The 18,025-nt window shown below is 41.9% G+C and overlaps 1 protein-coding gene across 6 annotated transcripts in view; it reads right to left on the bottom strand.

The window, feature by feature from the left end:
* Nucleotides 1-2,258: 2,258 nt before the first annotated feature.
* LOC132219026 (ABC-type organic anion transporter ABCA8-like) overlaps nucleotides 2,259-18,025 on the bottom strand; it is a 74,919-nt gene continuing 59,152 nt past the window's right edge. For 3 of the 6 annotated variants that reach the window (XM_059671016.1, XM_059671018.1, XM_059671020.1), the window contains 3 exons: nucleotides 17,174-17,253; nucleotides 15,794-15,849; nucleotides 14,780-15,661 (listed from right to left, as the gene is read on the bottom strand). In XM_059671016.1, coding sequence (XP_059526999.1) covers nucleotides 15,563-15,661; nucleotides 15,794-15,849; nucleotides 17,174-17,253 — 235 coding nt within the window. In that variant the 3' untranslated portion in view covers nucleotides 14,780-15,562. Of the gene's footprint in view, nucleotides 2,913-3,041; nucleotides 3,098-5,263; nucleotides 5,344-14,779; nucleotides 15,662-15,793; nucleotides 15,850-17,173; nucleotides 17,254-18,025 lie in introns of those variants that run through there. The other 3 variants (XM_059671017.1, XM_059671019.1, XR_009449343.1) reach the window with 3 other exon arrangements.

Here is an 18,025-nt window from a genome sequence, read left to right on the forward strand (position 1 = left end):
TCAAACACTGCAAGCATTCACTCAATATACGTTTTGCATATCCAAATTAAGCTATCCTTTCCTGTTTTTTTGTTGTTGTTTTTTTTACACTATGGGAAAGGGTAGATTCATCCAAAAGCATCTTGGGTGTTTTGGCTTGGATCGTGCCTAAAGAGCGATTTTGAAGGGACATTAAAATATTTCCAAAACTTATAATGAAAGTTCCATTTCAACAGGGCAGTTTTAAAAGAGCATAGACTCATAGATGCAGAGAACCGACTGATGGTTGCCAGAGTGGAGGAGAGGTAGGGGACTGGGTGAGAAAGGTGCAGGGAGTAAGTAGTACAAACTGGTAGTTACAGAATAGTCACGGGGATGTAACGTACAGCACAGGGAATACAGTCAGTAATACTGTAATAATGATATATTGTGCTAGGTGGGTACTGGAAATATCAGGGGGAACACTTTGTAAAGTATACGATGGCCTAACCACTATGCGGTACACCTGAAACTAATACAAAATAATATTGAATGTCAACAGTAATTGAAAAACTAAAATTTAAAAAAAGATAGCAGTTTTAACCCAAGATTTTAACTCTCTTGCTTTGAAATTGCCATGGATATAACTCAACAAGGACCAAAACAAGGACAACATTGATATGAACAGTGACAACAGGAGGTTACCACTGTCTGTCTAAACACCTTGAGGGAAGTCTGGTGGAGATAAACTGAGATGGACGGGAATATCCACTGGTTACAGTCAGCACAGATAAGCAAGTGGGAAGGGGCGCCCTTGCAGAGTCCTGATCTAGGCAAGGGTCAGGGACAGGAAGCTTGGGATAGTTCAAATGTCCTTGGCAATTGCATCAGTGCCCTGTTCAGGTTTTAATCCCACCCCTTTCTTGGCATGATCTATTCTATTAGTCATTGCAATGTTAGCTCCCTGTTGTAACAACCCCACAGTCTCAATAATGTCAGTAGTTCAACGAGTGTCTTGCAGTGGTTCAGTTGTTGGTTTTGTTTTGAAGTGTGTGTGTGTGTGTGTGTGTGTATTTCATGTCTCTGTCCTATGCAGGCCAGCTGGCTCTTCTAGGCTGCTCACCTCCACATGGTGACTCAGGGAATTGAGTACTTTCCATTGTGGTCTCTGCATCTCAGAGTCCCTTATTTCCTGACCCATAAATGAGAAAGAGAAACTTCACAAACTATCTAGCAGGAAAGTTAGGTAATGGCCCCAGAGTGGCATACATCGTTTCTGCCCATATTCTGCATTCCAGGGCTAGACAGATGGTCCCAGAGTAGCTGTAAGGGAGCCTGGACAATGAAGTCTTCCCATCTGTTTAGAGGGAAGCATCGGCTGGTCTCTACCTAAATGACATAGGAAATTAAGTGAGGCTGTCTTTACCCCCAGATTTTCAGTAAAGAAGCTGCACCAGAGGAGAAACAGTGCCCCAGCTGATTTCAATATGATTCAACAAAATAGGCAACTGCATTTTATCTCCAAGTGATCTCGGTACCATTCAAACAACATAATCCATCACTGTGACTCTCCTGAAAATGAAGTGCAATAAACTTTCTTAATGGGCACAAAAAATCCTTCAGCATCAAGGTTTTACATTTCTGTTGTTCACAACTGGGTCATTTGAATTTACAACCGTAATTGGCTATGATTAGGCTGTAAAAATGGTGTTTAGCTTCAAATCCTTATATAATTCTAGTTGATATCATAACAATTAGAAGCTGATTATATAATGTCTACTGTGTTCTTCAGATTCTCTGCCTGAAAGGTAACCAAAACTTCAAGTTGAAGGAATGTTCTTTATACCTTCATTGCAACCTCAATCATATGTTTAATAACTGCTTGGTGATATCTTAAAGTAGGTGTCATCAGAAGACTCCTGGGTTTGAATTCTGGGTCCTGAGACCTATGACTTTGGGAAGGTCAACTTCTCTAAATATGACTTTATTTTATATATCTGAATCAGACTTTAATTGCTGCATAACAAATTACCATAAATTCAGTGACTTATGCAACAATGAAAGTAGCAAGAACAACAATAAAAACTCATCCAAGTATGAGTGTACAAGTATATTGTGTTGATTTTAAGGTGTTTATAGAATTACCAGTTGAATAAATCACAACATGTACAGACATGGGAAATTAAGATCTTTCAAGTTCTAGTGCTTTGCATCAGGGTGGACCCTAGCATCATAAGCCAACATAAAATCAGGAATATGTTTCAAAATTTTGAAAACATTATGCATTTTTTCATCAACCTGATTACTCAGTGTCTTACTGCAATTATTTATCTTAATGGGTTTCAAATTTCCTTAATAGTTACAATAGGCAAAACACAGACTCCAAAATCTAAAATCCTAAAAATGCCAGGAAAGGAAAATCAGTGAATTAATTTAAAAAAGTAAATTCCAAAAAGCAAAGAATGTGCTGCCATGTAATCAAGTGACTCCCATTCCCCTATAATCAACATTGTCTTACTTTGTATTATAATAAAAAAGATAAGTAAATATCCCATATTTTAAAGTTCAGAGAAAAAAATTAAGCAATCCCTGCATCATCCTCATAAACATAAACAATTCTATACTAAATGTATTCTTTGTGTTTACTATTGCATTAAATATGGAATTTGTTTGCTGGTCCAGAGGCTGCATGGCCTGGCTTCTTTAGTCCCACCGTAAGTGATATTATTGAGAAAGAAATCATAACATTCATTTCAAAAGTACCTTGTCCGTGTCTGAGAAAAGGTATCACATGCTATAAAATGTTAACTTAAGAAGAGTCACAGCCTAAAGGGCAATGCAGGGTATTTGGGGCTTTAGGGCTCTTCCTGCTGGAGGAGCTTCCACCTCACAGAGAGATCAACTGCCTCATCAAAGTCCTCCAGCTCCTGCTCCTTGGAGAGCTCCAGGAAGACCTGACGTGGAGGAAAAGACAGAGAGAGGGTGTCACACTGCCTCCTGGAGCTCTGAGTGCGTGCAAAGGGTATGCACACATTGCACCTTATATTCCATGGGGGATACAGAAATCTCTAAGGCGGACCCACCTGCTCCAGGGTGGACTGTGACAGGCTGTACTCCTCCAGGTCGAAGCTCTGTTTAACTGCACAAGGATGGATGGATGGGCATTAGGAAGTCATGTATTTTGGATCCTGAAAGTTATACCAAAGTCACGTATAAAAAGTACCAAGAGGCCAAGAGGAGGAGGCATCACTCACCCCCAGAATGCCGTGGTCAGAGGCTAAAGATGGGAGGGGAGAGGGTCTCATCAAAGAACCCACAAAAGCACCCCACAAGAGAAAGGGAGTCAGGCCCTGCTGTGATAGGACAGCACTAATGATCAAATCAAGTTTTGCTTCCATGTTATCTCTTTTCTCCTCCCCTTATACTTGACGTAGAGATGCCTAAACCATCAGCCTATGAATAGAGGTGAGGAGGGTAAGAAGAGAGACAAAACTGACCATCCTATGTCCCTAGCTTCAAGACTTCAAATCTGAAGGAAGAAGGGGGTATGGGAGGCTCTAGGGGTGGGCAAACTTTTTGACTCAAGGGCCACAATGGGTTCTTAAACTGGACCGGAGGGCCGGAACAAATGCATGGATGGAGTGTTTGTGTGAACTAATATAAATTCAAAGTAAACATCATTACATAAAAGGGTACGGTCTTTTTTTTCTTTAGTTTTATTCATTTCAAATTGGCTGGATTCAGCCTGCAGGCCGTAGTTTGCCCACAGCTGCAGTCTAGTTTCACTGGAATTTGCATTAGCCCAAAGCGATCTGATTGTATGCAAGAATGACTCTATAGCCAAACCGGTTTGGCTCAGTGGATAGAGCGTAGGCCTGCGGACTGAAGGGTCCGAGGTTCAATTCTGGTCAAGGGCATGTGCCTTGGTTGTGGGTACATCCCCAGTGGGAGATGTGCAGAAGGCAGCTGATCGATGTTTTTCCCTCATTGATGTTTCTAGCTCTCTATCTCTCTTCCTTCCTCTCTGTAAATAATCAATAAAATATATTTTTTAAAAAAAGAATGACTCTATGTAGCAAGGTAAAGAAATAACAATGGGGCATGCCTTTTGCTTCCAAGCTACAGTGGGGCCTTGACTTACAAGTTTAATTCGCTCCGTGATGGAGTTTGTAACTCAAATTACTCGTATGTCAAATCAATTTTCACCATTACAATGAATTGAAATGCCATTAATCAGTGTGGCGTTCACTGTGAAGTTCGCTGCCCCAACTAGCGGTGGGGTATCTGAAGCTGGCTCCTAACCTGAATTTTAGCTCGCAACTCACAGCAAAAAATCTGCGGAGAGATGGCTCGGATCTCGAAATCCTCGTTAGTCAGCACACTCGTAAGTCAAGGCCCCACTGTACTTGGAATTTCAATACATGCATTGCTGCTGAGAATGTAACTATGGCTAACTTAATATTTGGAGAGAAAAACACTAGCTTAGGACATTTCGGTTATCTTGTACTTTGTGTAATCTTCACATAACAGGATAGGAAACTGATAAAAAGTTGTTTTTACCCCCTAAATCAGGACTTCCATTTCAGCAAACTAAGCTCATCAGAAGGCATCTGAGGAGGGAGGGGACGTTTTTGAAAGCAGAAGCACAGGAAGGCCCTTAAGGAAAAGCTCCGTTGTATTCCAGGCAGGCAGCTTTCTTAGAACATCTCTCTCCCTGCTTCTAATTAATTATAAAATCCTTCCTGTTGATCAGACCCCATTGTGGGAATCCTTCCCACCGGAATGCTGCAAAATTGGTCAAAAGGCCAAAATGGTCAGTGCGCTAAATGGGCCCATAGACCACAGAGTGAAGGGAAGGGCAGAATCAGAAGGTGGAAAGAAGCCCTGTCTGGGGCCATCCTAAGCTTGACTCCAGGGGAAGGATCTTTTCAAGAACTAGGATGCCTGAGGAAGGGTTCTAATGATTGATGACAGGCAAAAATAAAAAAAAAAATAAAAAAAAATAGACAGGCCTGAAGGGAAGGTGTTCAGCTTTGAATGTGTCTGTTTCCCAGAGTCTTTTTGAAAATATATATTTTTATTGATTTCAGATAGAGAGGGAGAGGGTAGAGAGAGGCAGAAACATCAATGAGAGAGAATCATCGCTTGCCTCTTGCATGCCCCCTACTCGGGATCAAGCCCACAACCTGGGTATCTGTTCCTGACTGGAATCAAACCTGGGACCCTTCAGTCCTACGCTCTATCCACTGAGCCAAACTGGGTAGGGCTGTTTCTCAGAGTCTTACCTCTAAATAGTTGCTTTTACCAATCTCTAATTTGAAGAAAGCCTGTGATAAAGGTCTCACATCCTCAAGAGGCAACTTATAGACCATCAGGGAGGAGTACCTGGAAGGAAAACAGTGAGGCTGAACTCTGGGCTGTAAGAGCACAACCCCTGACGAGTGAATATCCAAAAAGGAGCAACAGTCTGAGAGTGTGAAGTGGTATCTCACTGTGGCTTTAATGTGCATTTAACTAAAGAACCAACCAACCAAAGAAAATTGAAACAGACTCATAGATACAGAGAACATCTTGCCAGTTGCCAGGTTTGGGGGGGTGGGAGGCTAGGTGGAAAAGGTGAAAGGATTATGAACTATAAATGGGCAGTTACAAATAGTTCTGGGGATGTAAAGTACAGCATAGGAAAGATAATCAAGGATATTGTAATAACCAAGTACGGTGCCAGGTGGATACTGGAAATATCAGGGGGATCACGTGATAAAGTATATGACTGTCTAACCACTATGCTGTAGACTTGAAGCCAATGCAAAATAATACTGAATGTAAACAGTCATTGAAAAAAATAAAATCATGACATAGGTAAAAAGTTAATGAAAAGGAGCAACAACGGCACCAATAGTTTGTTTGCATGGACACGTCTGTATAGCGTTGGAAACAGCCACAGTGTGAATGCTCTCCGAACAACAAGAAGTCAGTGTACTGAAGCAGAACCACTTCAAGGCTCTTCAGAAGAGGCCCCTTTTACTCTAGGCAGGAATGGGAGACAAAGGGCAGGAAATGGACCGTGGGTACCCACCCCTCTGCAAGGGAAGAAGCAGATTACTTATCATTCTTCTTCTCTCCTAATGAGAATCGTATTTAACTAAAAAGGACTAGGCTCACCTCCTGGCCCCACCACAAGTTACTTGGCATTGTCTAACCTAGTGTTCAGCAAACTCATTAGTCAACAGAGCCAAATATCAACAGTACAACGATTGAAATTTCTTTTGAGAGCCAAATTTTTTAAACTTAAACTATATAGGTAGGTACATTGTTATTAACTTAATTAGGGTCCTCCTAAGCTGGACTTTGCTAAAAACGTCCTCAATCTGATTGAGGTACGTTCACTGAGGTCGACCCCTTCCAACTCTCCCATCCGCACTCGTTTTGTATGCTTGTTTCATCTATCTCCTTTCGTTCATCCTCTCTATATGTCCAAACCATCTCAACATATCTTTCTCAATCCTTGACACTACATCTTCTTTCACTCCACAATGTTCCCTAAAATTAACTTAATAAACTTTACTTAAAGTTTTAAGTCAACTTCGCACTGTACGTGCGTGCCCACATGTGGTATTTTGTGGAAGAGCCACACTCAAGGGGCCAAAGAGCCACATGTGGCTAGCGAGCCGTGGTTTGCTGACCACTGGTCTAACCTATCTGAGCCTCCAGGGCCACTCATTACTTGATAATGTTACTGATAATAAAAACGCTAAGAGATACCATTCAGCGAGGTGGACTGCTGTCTGGCAGTGGATGTTATACAGCTGATCTCCTTGAATGGGAGTGGCTTCACCTTCTAAAAGGACAACTGAAATGAACTAGGTTCATGTACTGGTTAGTACCTGGCACCTTTCCTTACAGAATCAGTTTCCAAATGAGCACTTTGTTCTCTTGTTTCCCTCCTGTGGTAGCCATTGGGTTCGGGACTGTCTCTAGTAATTTTTCACAATGACCATAAAGTAAAAAAAAAAAAAAGAATGAGAAGATAGAAAATAAAACCGAGACCAAGGTGAAACAGACCACCGCCTGGATTTACCTTTCCTGCTGAGCAGCCTGGGGGAAAAGCCTCAGGATTTTGCTGTGCAGGGGCTCTGCGTGGGCGAGGGTCTTCACCTTCATCTCCAGCAGGTAATCCTTGCCAAATCTGCTCTTCAGGTGCTGGATGGAACCGATACATCTGGAGGGAAGAGGAGGAAGAGGAGGAAGTCAATCAAGAAAAGGGAGAGAGAAATCTACTGCTGGTGATTTTTGGCTTCTGGAGGCCAGGGCAGGGCCAGGGAGAGCCGGAGCAGCCAGCTCTCCTGCTCCTCACAGTGATGCCCTGTGCAGGGAAATGTCCTTTGTGCAGGGCGTGACTGGGGACCTCGTGTGGGCACTCACCTCAGCCTCCCGGACACCATGATGGCCACACGGTCACACATGGCCTCCGCCTCCGCCATGTAATGGGTGGTCAGGAGGGCACCCCTCTCTGTGTTTCTAAAGGTAGCCCGGATTGCCTGCCTAAAGATAGAGCAAGGGAAATGTTCACTAAGGGGAATGCCAAGGTAATATGAAAAGAAAAAATTAAAGAAGTTTCCATGGGCACAAAGAAATAATCAGTGATTTCAGATCAGACAAAGACAGGATTGTTTTTTCCCCCAGGGGTAACAGGCATGGAAATAACCAAACTCCTGGTAGAGTGAATAATTAGTGCATGGCTTGGGCTGAATAATGTAGAGAATGACATTGGGTAAAAGGTTTATAAAAATGCTAAATTTCAAGAATTTTTATGCAAAGGCGGTAGGAAAAAAGATAGAGAAAGAGGGAACTTATTTAACAACATGATAATAATGACATATACCCCAAAGGGCAAAATGACAGATTTCAAAATATATCCTAAAATAATTAAATAGTTATTTTGTTCCAATAGATGACACAGATGTATTCAGAGATATCACAGAAAAACTTAATGTAGATTGATCTGAGTATAAAATTGGGCCATGCACACCCACATGATCTAAGAATGAAATTCTTGAGTACTAATTTGTTAGAATATTTTTTTTTCCTCCATAAAAATTGGCTGCAGTGGGCTTTCAGATTTCCCTCCATACTATTGGTTTTCCAGATAATATTGATGTCTTTCATTTGCTAAGTAAAACACTTTCACTTTGGGTTGCTCATAACATCCTCTCACCACATCTGCTGCTGCCCTGCGGGGTCCATGCCCGTGGACGGCTCGTCCAGCAGCACCACCAATGGGTTTCCCAGGATGCTCAGCGTGAAGCACAGCTGGAAGGAGAGGAATGGCACATCTGGCACGGATCTGGGATCAGTGGGTCTGGAGGAGTAACCCCAGCCCCACCCCTACCTTTCTCTTGATTCCCTCTGACAAGGCCTTCACGGGGCGCTTCTGCTCCTCCTGCAACTTGAGCGCCTCCACCAACCTGAAGGAAACAGTGAGTCAACCCACATTACCAGCGCACAACCAGAAGGCACATGGGAGACAGGGCAAGTCAGAAGTCTACAGTGCAGAATGTTTAAAAGCACTATTCAGAAGCCGGGCTCATGGCTGGCAAGCGCAGCGGTGGTGGTGGGAGCCTCTCCTGCCTCCACAGCAGCACTAAGGATGTCCAACTGCCATCAGTCTGACATCCCCAAAGAGATCCCTTTTTAAAATATAAATATATATATATATATATATATATATATATATATATATGTTTTATTGATTTTTTACAGAGAAGAAGGGAGAGGGATCGAGAGTTAGAAATATCAATGAGAGAGAAACATCGATCAGCTGCCTCCTGCACACCTCCTACTGGGGATGTGCCCACAACCAAGGTGCATGCCCTTGACTGGAATTGAACCTGGGACACTTCAGTCCACAGGCCTATGCTCTTATCTCCTGAGCCAAACCGGTTAGGGCCCAAGGGCTCCCTTTTATTATATAGGGCTCCCAAGGCCTGGCTGAGTGACCCCCTGAATGCACAAATTTCGTGCACTGGGCCTCTAGTCTATAATAATAAAAGCATAATATGCTAATTAGACTGGACGACCTTCCAGATGAAGCTGGGGCTGCAAGGAAAGCCAGTGTGGGTAGCCGGGGGAAGGCAGGCCTACTCTTGCACAAATTTTGTGCATTGGGCCTCTAGTATAAAATAATATTGAAGGTCAACTGTAATGGAAAAATAAAATTTAAAAAAATTCAAATTATCTTGGATACTTTATGAACCTTCCATTGTTTTTATTTTACTTTATTGATTTTAGAGAAAAAGGACGGGAGAGGGAGGGAGGGAGAGAGAGAGAAACATATATAGGTTGCCTCCTGCATGCGGGGGATTGAACCCCCAACCTGGATATGTGGCCTGATGGGACTGGAGCCACAACCATTCAGTGAATGAGACTATGCTCCAACCAATTGAGCCACACCAGCCAGGGCCCTTTCATGGTTTTTAAACTCACATTTTCAATGACTTATTTTTGTATTAAGAATAATCAATAGACTTTTCCTCTCCAGGTTTAAAATGAGAGAACAAAACTCTGAATTGGGGTCCAGGTGAACAAGTCTTCTTCCATACCAGTAAGTATGGATTCATCAGTTAGAATGGTTCTTTCTTAGTTTTTTGTGAATCTATGACATCGCTCTAGTAGAGGACAGGTGTGTCTCCGCCCAGGTACTGTGTGATGGCAACTCTGGCGCCCAATTTCCTCAGCCCTTTCACAGCTGCAAACACGTCCAGGTGCTCCCTCACTGTCAGGTTGGGCCACAGCGCATTCTCCTGAGGGCAGTACCCCAGGAACTTGAGGGTGTCCCCTCCGCTGTTCCTTTTCAAAATCACCTACACAAAAAGTTCATTCTCACCATCTAGCCAAAATTGTGGTGTGTGTGTGTGTGTGTGTGTGTGTGTGTGTCTATATGTGTTTGTGTGTGTGCACGCACGCATGTGAGCCTACTGCAATGATGTCCTCCTCTTATACACATGGCTGCCAAGAGTACACAAGTCCGTAAGTAATCACTTAGCTCTGGGGAAAAAATGCCAGAAACTCAGTACATCAAAAGCCAGATATTCCACATTGTTCTATCCCTCCATTCTAGTTTAGGCTTTATTACTAAGCCCATCACCATGGTTGAATTCAAGCTTGCTTATTCGTTTGTCCATTGTTTGACTTTGGACCTCTGTCCGTCATTTCACCCAACTTAGGCTGGACGTACAGCCAAGTGCCATTCATACACTATTCTAGTATTTGCTGTGGAATTTAGACAGTTACTCAATTTCCCTCTAACATATGACCTCTGTTTTCTGAGTAAATACTGGATCTTGGCAATTCAATTTAACAAGTTCCCAGGATACATCGATCCACAAAACAAAGATCTCTGACCTCCAGTAAAGTGAATGTTTAGCTTGCCTTTCCAAAATCTCTCCTTTTAATGTCTCTACTTTTTCATTCAATCAAAGGCATACTGCAGATAACATGCAGCTCTTTTCAACACATAACTACTTTTTGGAATTAAGGAGAGAAATTTGTATTAATTTATCCTCTTCGTTCAATGCATGAGTCACATTGATTAATAGGAAAAGATGGCCTGTGCTTTTCAAGATTGTCATCAATACGTATCTTAACTGTCTCATTGAGGCAGCGTTCATGAGCACACCTCTGTGTGTGTCACTGACCTCTCCTGCGGTTGGTGTTGAGTCTCCAGTTATCATCTTAATAGTTGTACTGTTACCAGCTCCATTGTGTCCTAACAGACCTATAACTTCACCTGAAAAAAAAAGTGTGCTCAGAATTATTACCGCAAACAATTATAAAAATAAAAGCACATACGATTTGAGGGCTCTCGCTGTGTGTCAAGCTTTATGTCAAATGTGCTATATACATTATTTCACTTATTCCTCAGCCACTCACAAACTCTTGTGTCCTTATGTCCCTTCATTTTATGGTCGAGGAAACTAAGGTGTAAAGAGGATCAATATCTTGCCCAAAGTCACGGGCTGAGATGGAAGTGAAACAGATTTTGATTCCAGTGCCTTTGCACTTCACTGACACTTTCCTGAAACGTGCCATTTGTTAGGTATGAAGAATGAACTACCGCAGCCCAATGATTTCCCTTCTGTGCAGTATTCCCTGCTGCGTAATTAATGTTATTAAGAAAGCTAGCCCATCCTTCTTAACATAAACACTGCCTCCTTTTTGGTGGCTGTTCTCTCTTGTTTGTTTTAGCAGAGCAGACATTAATGTCTTCTATGCAAAGAACAAATGGCTGTAACAGGCTGTGAAGCAGACTGGGTCAGAGTTCTACTGCTGATGAGCTGGCTGCCTTTCATGTTTATCAGTGATCATCCCAGATTTGGATGGCATTATTCCCTTCAAAAGACCTCATCTTCAGAGGTCAAGATCACCCTGCTAACAGAACTACTGCTTCCAACCTTTTTTTTTTTTTTTTAACACAGAAAGAGACATTTCTTGTGGCAACTTTCTTCTTCTTCTTCTTGGCAAAGCAGTTTTTCTTTTTGCCTACATATTCCTTCCGGAGACAACTGGCAATGATGACTGGTTTCTGCAAAGATGAGGGAATAACAAAATTATCACCTTGAGATGAGTGAGTGCTCCATACTCCCTCCTTCTGGCCAAATCTTTCCCAATTTAAAATAGTGAATCCAAACAGTTCTCCTCAAAACTGTCATTTTAAACAAATTCTCCCAATCTGCAAAAGGACATTTGCACTGTATCATCTGACTCATGCTTGCCCTTCCTCAAAAAAAAGGAACAGAGACTTTCATCAAATCAATAAGTCTGTTAAAAGACACACACTCATAGGCATACACACATGCACACATACACACACACATACACACATACACCTCAGGTGAACTCTCTCCTCTGAATTGCTTTGCTCACAAATCTTTTTTAGGTTTTGTAATAGTCAGCCTTACCCACCAAAACTATGACTGAAAAAGTAATTTGTGTGTGTTCTTGGATCTCTGCTGGCTTTGAATATTTACTGAAATCAAGTAATGAGCTCTATGGGCAAGGATGAAAGAACCTCAGTGTGTGTGTGTGTGTGTGTGTGTGTGTGTGTGTGTGTGTGTCCCCAACCCCCAAATTCAGACTAGCTAGTTGCCCACTTTATCTGACAGACAGTGGTATATGATGAAGACTATTGCTAGTAGTTCCACCTCATCAGAGTCCGGGATCGTCACAGCATTCGCTGTTCTCATTCTTTCCATCTGAACGTCTTCATCCTCCCCTTCCGGTTCCTCTGGGTTTGGAAAAAACTTCCTGCTGTTGGTGAAATTCTAAAATCAGAGCAGGTTTCCAGTTGAACAACTTGTAGCAGAAATAATGAACTTTGTGCAAACTGCTATTAATTATTTGCATAGACTGAGTAACTGAGCACCCCACAATCTCCATGCTTCTGCTCTGTGCCCTCTGCCTTGCAGACAGTCTACTTTCCAGCAGTGATTCAAATGACACCGCTTTTACATCATCCTTGCTTTCGGTCTAAGTTTCTTTCTCCTTGTTGGCTGTGACTTCTTTTATAAATAATAGAACAGTACTCACACTCTGACAGGGTTGATAAGGGAATCCAGAGACTGTAATTTTGACACAGATATTTTGGAATTCTGAAGGCTTAGTGAGAAGAATGGATCAAAACATTTGCAATCAGAGATGTGTCCCAGAGATTCTAAGATATGCAATCACCAGTTTCTGAGCACTTTCATGTCTTGGGTACATGTGACAGGATCACTCTTTCCTGGCTACTACCAATCTAACCCTTTCCTTCCTCATCCCCACTGATTACTGCTGATTCCTGTCTCTTTCCCTCATGCCATTCCAAATTGCTGCTGTCAGTAGATCCTAAATCATGATTGTCATCTTGTCAACTCTCCTGCTTTACTACCTACATTAGACTTGAAGTTGATTCATATTTTTTGAGTTAGGCAAGGTTTTCAAAACACACCTGTTTGTTTCTGATTGCATCATTTGTAAAACCTTCCCTATGGTTCCCTATTCCAAGAGACTCCAATATCTAGCTTAATTTTAATTTCTTATTAACCTCCATACAAGGATTCACATTCATTCCAACAGCCTTCTTGAACCTATAGGGTGGTGGCATTTATTCCAATTTTTGTCCTTTTGTTCAGACTCTTCTTCCTTCCTGGATTGGCTACACTTACCCAATTGCTTGTCTATATTTAGCCATTATTTTTACGTGCTACCACTTATATATGACTTTCTCCTAGAATGTGAGTGAAATTATGGTCTGCACCCTTTCCAATCTGGGACCTCTCGTGGGATATCCTAAACCAGCAGTCGGATATCCCTCTCACAATATGGGACTGCCTTCTCCTAACCACTCACCTGTCTGCCTTCCTGATCACCCCTAACTACCTCTGTCTGCCTTCCTGATGCCCCTAACTGTTCCCCTGCCTGCCTGATTGCCCCTAAACACCTCTGTTAGCCTGCCTGGTCACCACTAACCTCTCTGCATTTCTGCCTGATCGCCCCTAACTGCCCTCCCCTGCTGGCCTGGTTGCCCTTAATTGCCTTGTGTCTTTGGAATTTTCATGCATATGTGAATTCCCCATGCTCATGTATTAAAATCTGACTTTCTCCTATTAATCTGTCACTGCTAATTTGATTATTAGCCCAGCTAGAAGAACTTAGAAGGTGGGAGGTAAAGTATTCATTTCTTCGTCCCCCCACTACCCCCAGATACATCATTTGAAGCCAACAGCAGACTTTTGGTCCCAATGAAGCTGTATTAAGAATTGGGCAAGCTTTTCTTTGTCTAAGAGCAGGTGAAAACTTAAGCTCAGGTATGAAACCGTTGTCATTTTCATTTCTCCAAAGACCTGGTTGTCTGTGATACTGAGGCTGGTTGAATCCATGGGTTAAATAAAAAGCCACTTCAGTGCTAAAACTCCGCTTGTCCCAGGATATTTCTCCCACTGACCTAGTTTGTGTGATTTCTTTGGAAATGAAAATCCTCCATTAAAAGAAGTCTGTTCAGTGTACTATTTCCAGATACCTCCACTGGCCCTTGGGGAATGAGGTGAAAACAGGTTCATTTTGATGTGTCCTTGACGTGTGAGGGAATAGGAACAAGAAGGGAGCTGGTCAGGGTATGCAGAGCTTCTTTGAATCCCTGGGCACTGGTAACAGCCAGGCAGCAGTTTGGTGTTGTTGTTGCCTTTGTCTCTTTTGGTTGTCATGGTAACCCTCTGCTGTGGGTAAGGAGATAAGATATCCATTTTACAGGTGAGGAACAAGTTCTGCAGAGAGAGTAGACGGTTGATCCAAGATTAAATTTAGGACACTCTCTAAGTCACTGTGCCACACGGCAGCATTCACTGACAGTAAGAACTGAGTTCCATTCATTTTTTTTTCTTCCTAGCACAAGATGAATAAACAGACCTCACATAAGAGCCTGGGAAGGCAGTTGGGGACAGGAGCTCTCCAGAGAAGAATTTTCTGAAAGGGAAGAAAAGACATGAAAGCACTGGTAGAAAGCTCAGAGGATCATCTCCACTCAGAAAATCTTACGTTTTATACATAGTCATCACACCAGGTAGTTTGAGAAGATTTATCTAGAAAACAGCTCTGCTTGCCACCACTTTTTACTTCCTTAATCATGGTATGGTCTCTTCTTCATTTAGATTTTGGTAGCACATTAATTTAAGCAGCAAACTTGCTCTTGTATTAGAAATCATTTTCCATTGGATTGCAATGAACTTGTAAATTGGAGGCCCAAGAGTGGAGAAAAAGACACATGAAAGAGAAGACATTTCATAATTATATATATGAGATTTATTTTATATTTTCATCCAACTTGGTCATTGGACCTATTACATTTACCAACTTTCTGAGATGAAGTGGCAGATGTCCATAAAAGATCAGTTATAATAGAAGCATCTTTAGCAAAGATTTAAAAATATGATGAAAATCAAACTCTGTTAGTTTATAAAAATAAAAAAGTATAATACATTCCTAATAGCAAATTTTCAGTTACCCAGATGTCTGTATGACTGACAGTGTAACCAGTGGAAATATTATCAAATATATTGTTATCAGATTTTATCACCAATGAATGTTTTCATATTTTTAGCCATAAAATATATATTAAAATATTTTTCAGTAAGTATAATACTTTTTGAAATGCTCACTTAAATTATTATTAAAATATCAGCTTTGTAAAGTACCACACTTGCTGAAGAGTAAATTTATGGATTTCTCTGTTTAGGGTAGCAAAAAAAGGATTTTAAGTTTTTGATAAAAAAATTAATAAAATTTGTATATCATATTCAGAAATGTAAATTTATTTATTCAGCATTAGACCGAAAAATGGGATCAGGGTGACCTGCAGACACACGTAGGCTGGGACTGGGAGGTGGGCTCAGTAGAGTGCCTCTGTCCCTGTTGTCACTGCATTTGCCCAGCACTCACTCATCCTCTCCACCACACCAAAAACCATGTCAGTGTTCACAATATAGGTTCTAAATACAAACACTGATGCTCTCAAAATAAATGACTTAAAGAACAACCACAGGCTTGAATGGAAACATAGAGTATTTGGACTTCACGCCTCTTCCTGTGGGAGGAGCTTCCGTTTCATGGAGGGTTGAAGATCATCAACAAAATTCTCCAGCTCCTGCTCCTTGGAGAGCTCCAGGAAGACCTGAAAGGGGATAAGAGATAGAGAGACAGGGATGTCATACTGTTTCCTGTAGCCCCAAGAGAGTGAAAAGCGTATGTACTTATTGTACAGTTCTATTCCATGGATGATGTAAGATCACTAAAACTGACCCACCTGCTCCAGGGTGGACTGTGACAGGCTGTACTCCTCCAGGTCAAAGCTCTGTTTAACTGCACAATGATGGATGTAAGTTAGTGGTTTATATGTTTTTATACCCAGATGGCCTTAGAAGTCAGCACAGAATACAAATAACAATTTTTAAAAAATAATAAATGAAAAAGTGAAGACAAGAAACGTTAGGATAGTTTAAGTACAGCATTCAGCTAAAAGAACAGCAATGCATTTGCATAGGGTTGGAAAAAAAGGTGTTATGTCACACAGTTTCTGAGATGTCTACTGAAGGGAGGAAATGGTGCCAAGAAGGCTTCCTTTCCTGCAGGTTAGCTGGGTTTTCTGCACATCTAGCACAGGAAGAGGTGGAAGGCAGACACATTTGGGAAAGGGTTGCATCAGAAGATTATAGAGAAAGGTGCCTGTGGTTTTCTCAGAAGCAGGTAATCCTCATGGACCTCTTTCCGTCCATGCAGTTTGCTTGACCCAAACCAAGTAGGAAACCCTTCTCCTTGACCAAAATGGACTGGGAAGGGTAGTTAGAGCCCCAATAAGAGCCCAGAAGGCTGGAAATATGCCACCAACAGTACCAGATTGGAAATATACCACCAAAGATACCAGGCTGGTACTGGCCACAGTGCCAGTCTGGGGATGCTCAGAACGCTGGGGTGCTCAGCTCAGAGAATGGAAAGAAGAAGCATCACTGTGACCATGGATGCTATTAGCAGGAGGAAGAAGAGTCTCCTAGAACCAGGAGACTTGAATCTCTTCCTCAGGGAAGGTGACAAGCAAGCGAAGTTATCACTGGGCAGTGACAATGAAAGAATATGGATGGAGAGGGAGGTCCAGCTAACACAGAGCAGAGTCACAGAGTTAATGGGCTCAGATGGCAAGGACCACATGAGCCTGGCGATGACAGATGCAGTGTAGTTAGTTTTATAGCACAACAGACACAAGAAAATCATCTTAGTAACCAGACAAGAGGTAAGTTTCTTAATATAGAGTCCAAGGCAAAAAATAATATGCAAGTCCACATAAAATTTAGTTTTAAACATGTAAGCACCAATATGCCAAAAGACAATATTCTTCTTCTTTTTTTTGACAGTATAAATGCATGTATGATTGAGTTTCCACTTAACTCATACCAATATATATATACACACAAAAAGATATGGAAAAAGCCCAGAAGAGTAAAAATCACTCCCATTTCCCCATCCCCACATACACACACAGAATGACTGTACTTTTTTGATATTGTGCTCCTAATATTCAATTTAAATTTAACACATTATATCACATTTCATGTTTGTCATGGAGATGGATTATTTTGTGATTTGAAATTATCTGCTTTCAAGCTCTTATTTAAAAGCCTATCACTCTTACCCCTCTCTAATTTGAAGAAAGCTTGGCCTAAAGGTCGCACCTCTTCCACCGGCAACTTGTAGACCATGAGAGACGAGTACCTGGGAGGCAAAGAGGGGGGAGAGATGCTGATATCACCCGCGATGGACATGAACTGACTCAGACTTCTCTCTGGACTTCATTTCTGTACGTGTGGTTTGGGGTAGGCGAAATGCAGAGAGTGAATCCATACTAATAAAAAAGAGGCAGTTCACAAGGAAAACTGGCGATTGGAGTCAGACAGATAGGGTAGTGCCCTTGGCCCCTCAGATGGAGATGAGTAGGTACAATGCAATTTAAATTTACAGATTTACCAAAGTCACCTTCCACCTCACTTTTTAAAAATTATTTTGGCTAATTCCCGCCAGAGGATATTTCTCAATTGATTTTTAGAGAGAGTGGATGGGTAGGGGAGAGACACATAGAGAGAAACATAGATGTGAGAGAGACACATCAATTGGTTGCCTTCTACTCGGGCCCTGATCAGGGCTGGGGATCGAGCCTCCAACCTGCAACTGAAATATGTGCTCTTGACTGGATTTGAACCCAGACTGATGCTCTATCCACTGAGTCAAACTGGCTAGGGCCCACCTCACTTTCTAGGCTCAACACTTACTCCTCGGCTTCATCCTCCAACTGGGTCCTGACACCATGCAATTTCTACAAGTTTCCAACTCAGGTGGAAATCTAAGTCTATTCTCCAGAGCATTTCTAGCTACCCTACCTTCCCCTTCCTACTCAAACTGCTTTCCTAACACAGGAGAGCATAACTGAGTCTCTGATTAGGAAACGATAAATCTCTAGGAATTCAAGCTCCAAATAATGTCCAGCAAC

Source organism: Myotis daubentonii, chromosome 16 (assembly GCF_963259705.1).
Source record: "Myotis daubentonii chromosome 16, mMyoDau2.1, whole genome shotgun sequence".
In the NCBI taxonomy this organism is placed as follows: Eukaryota; Metazoa; Chordata; class Mammalia; order Chiroptera; family Vespertilionidae; genus Myotis; species Myotis daubentonii.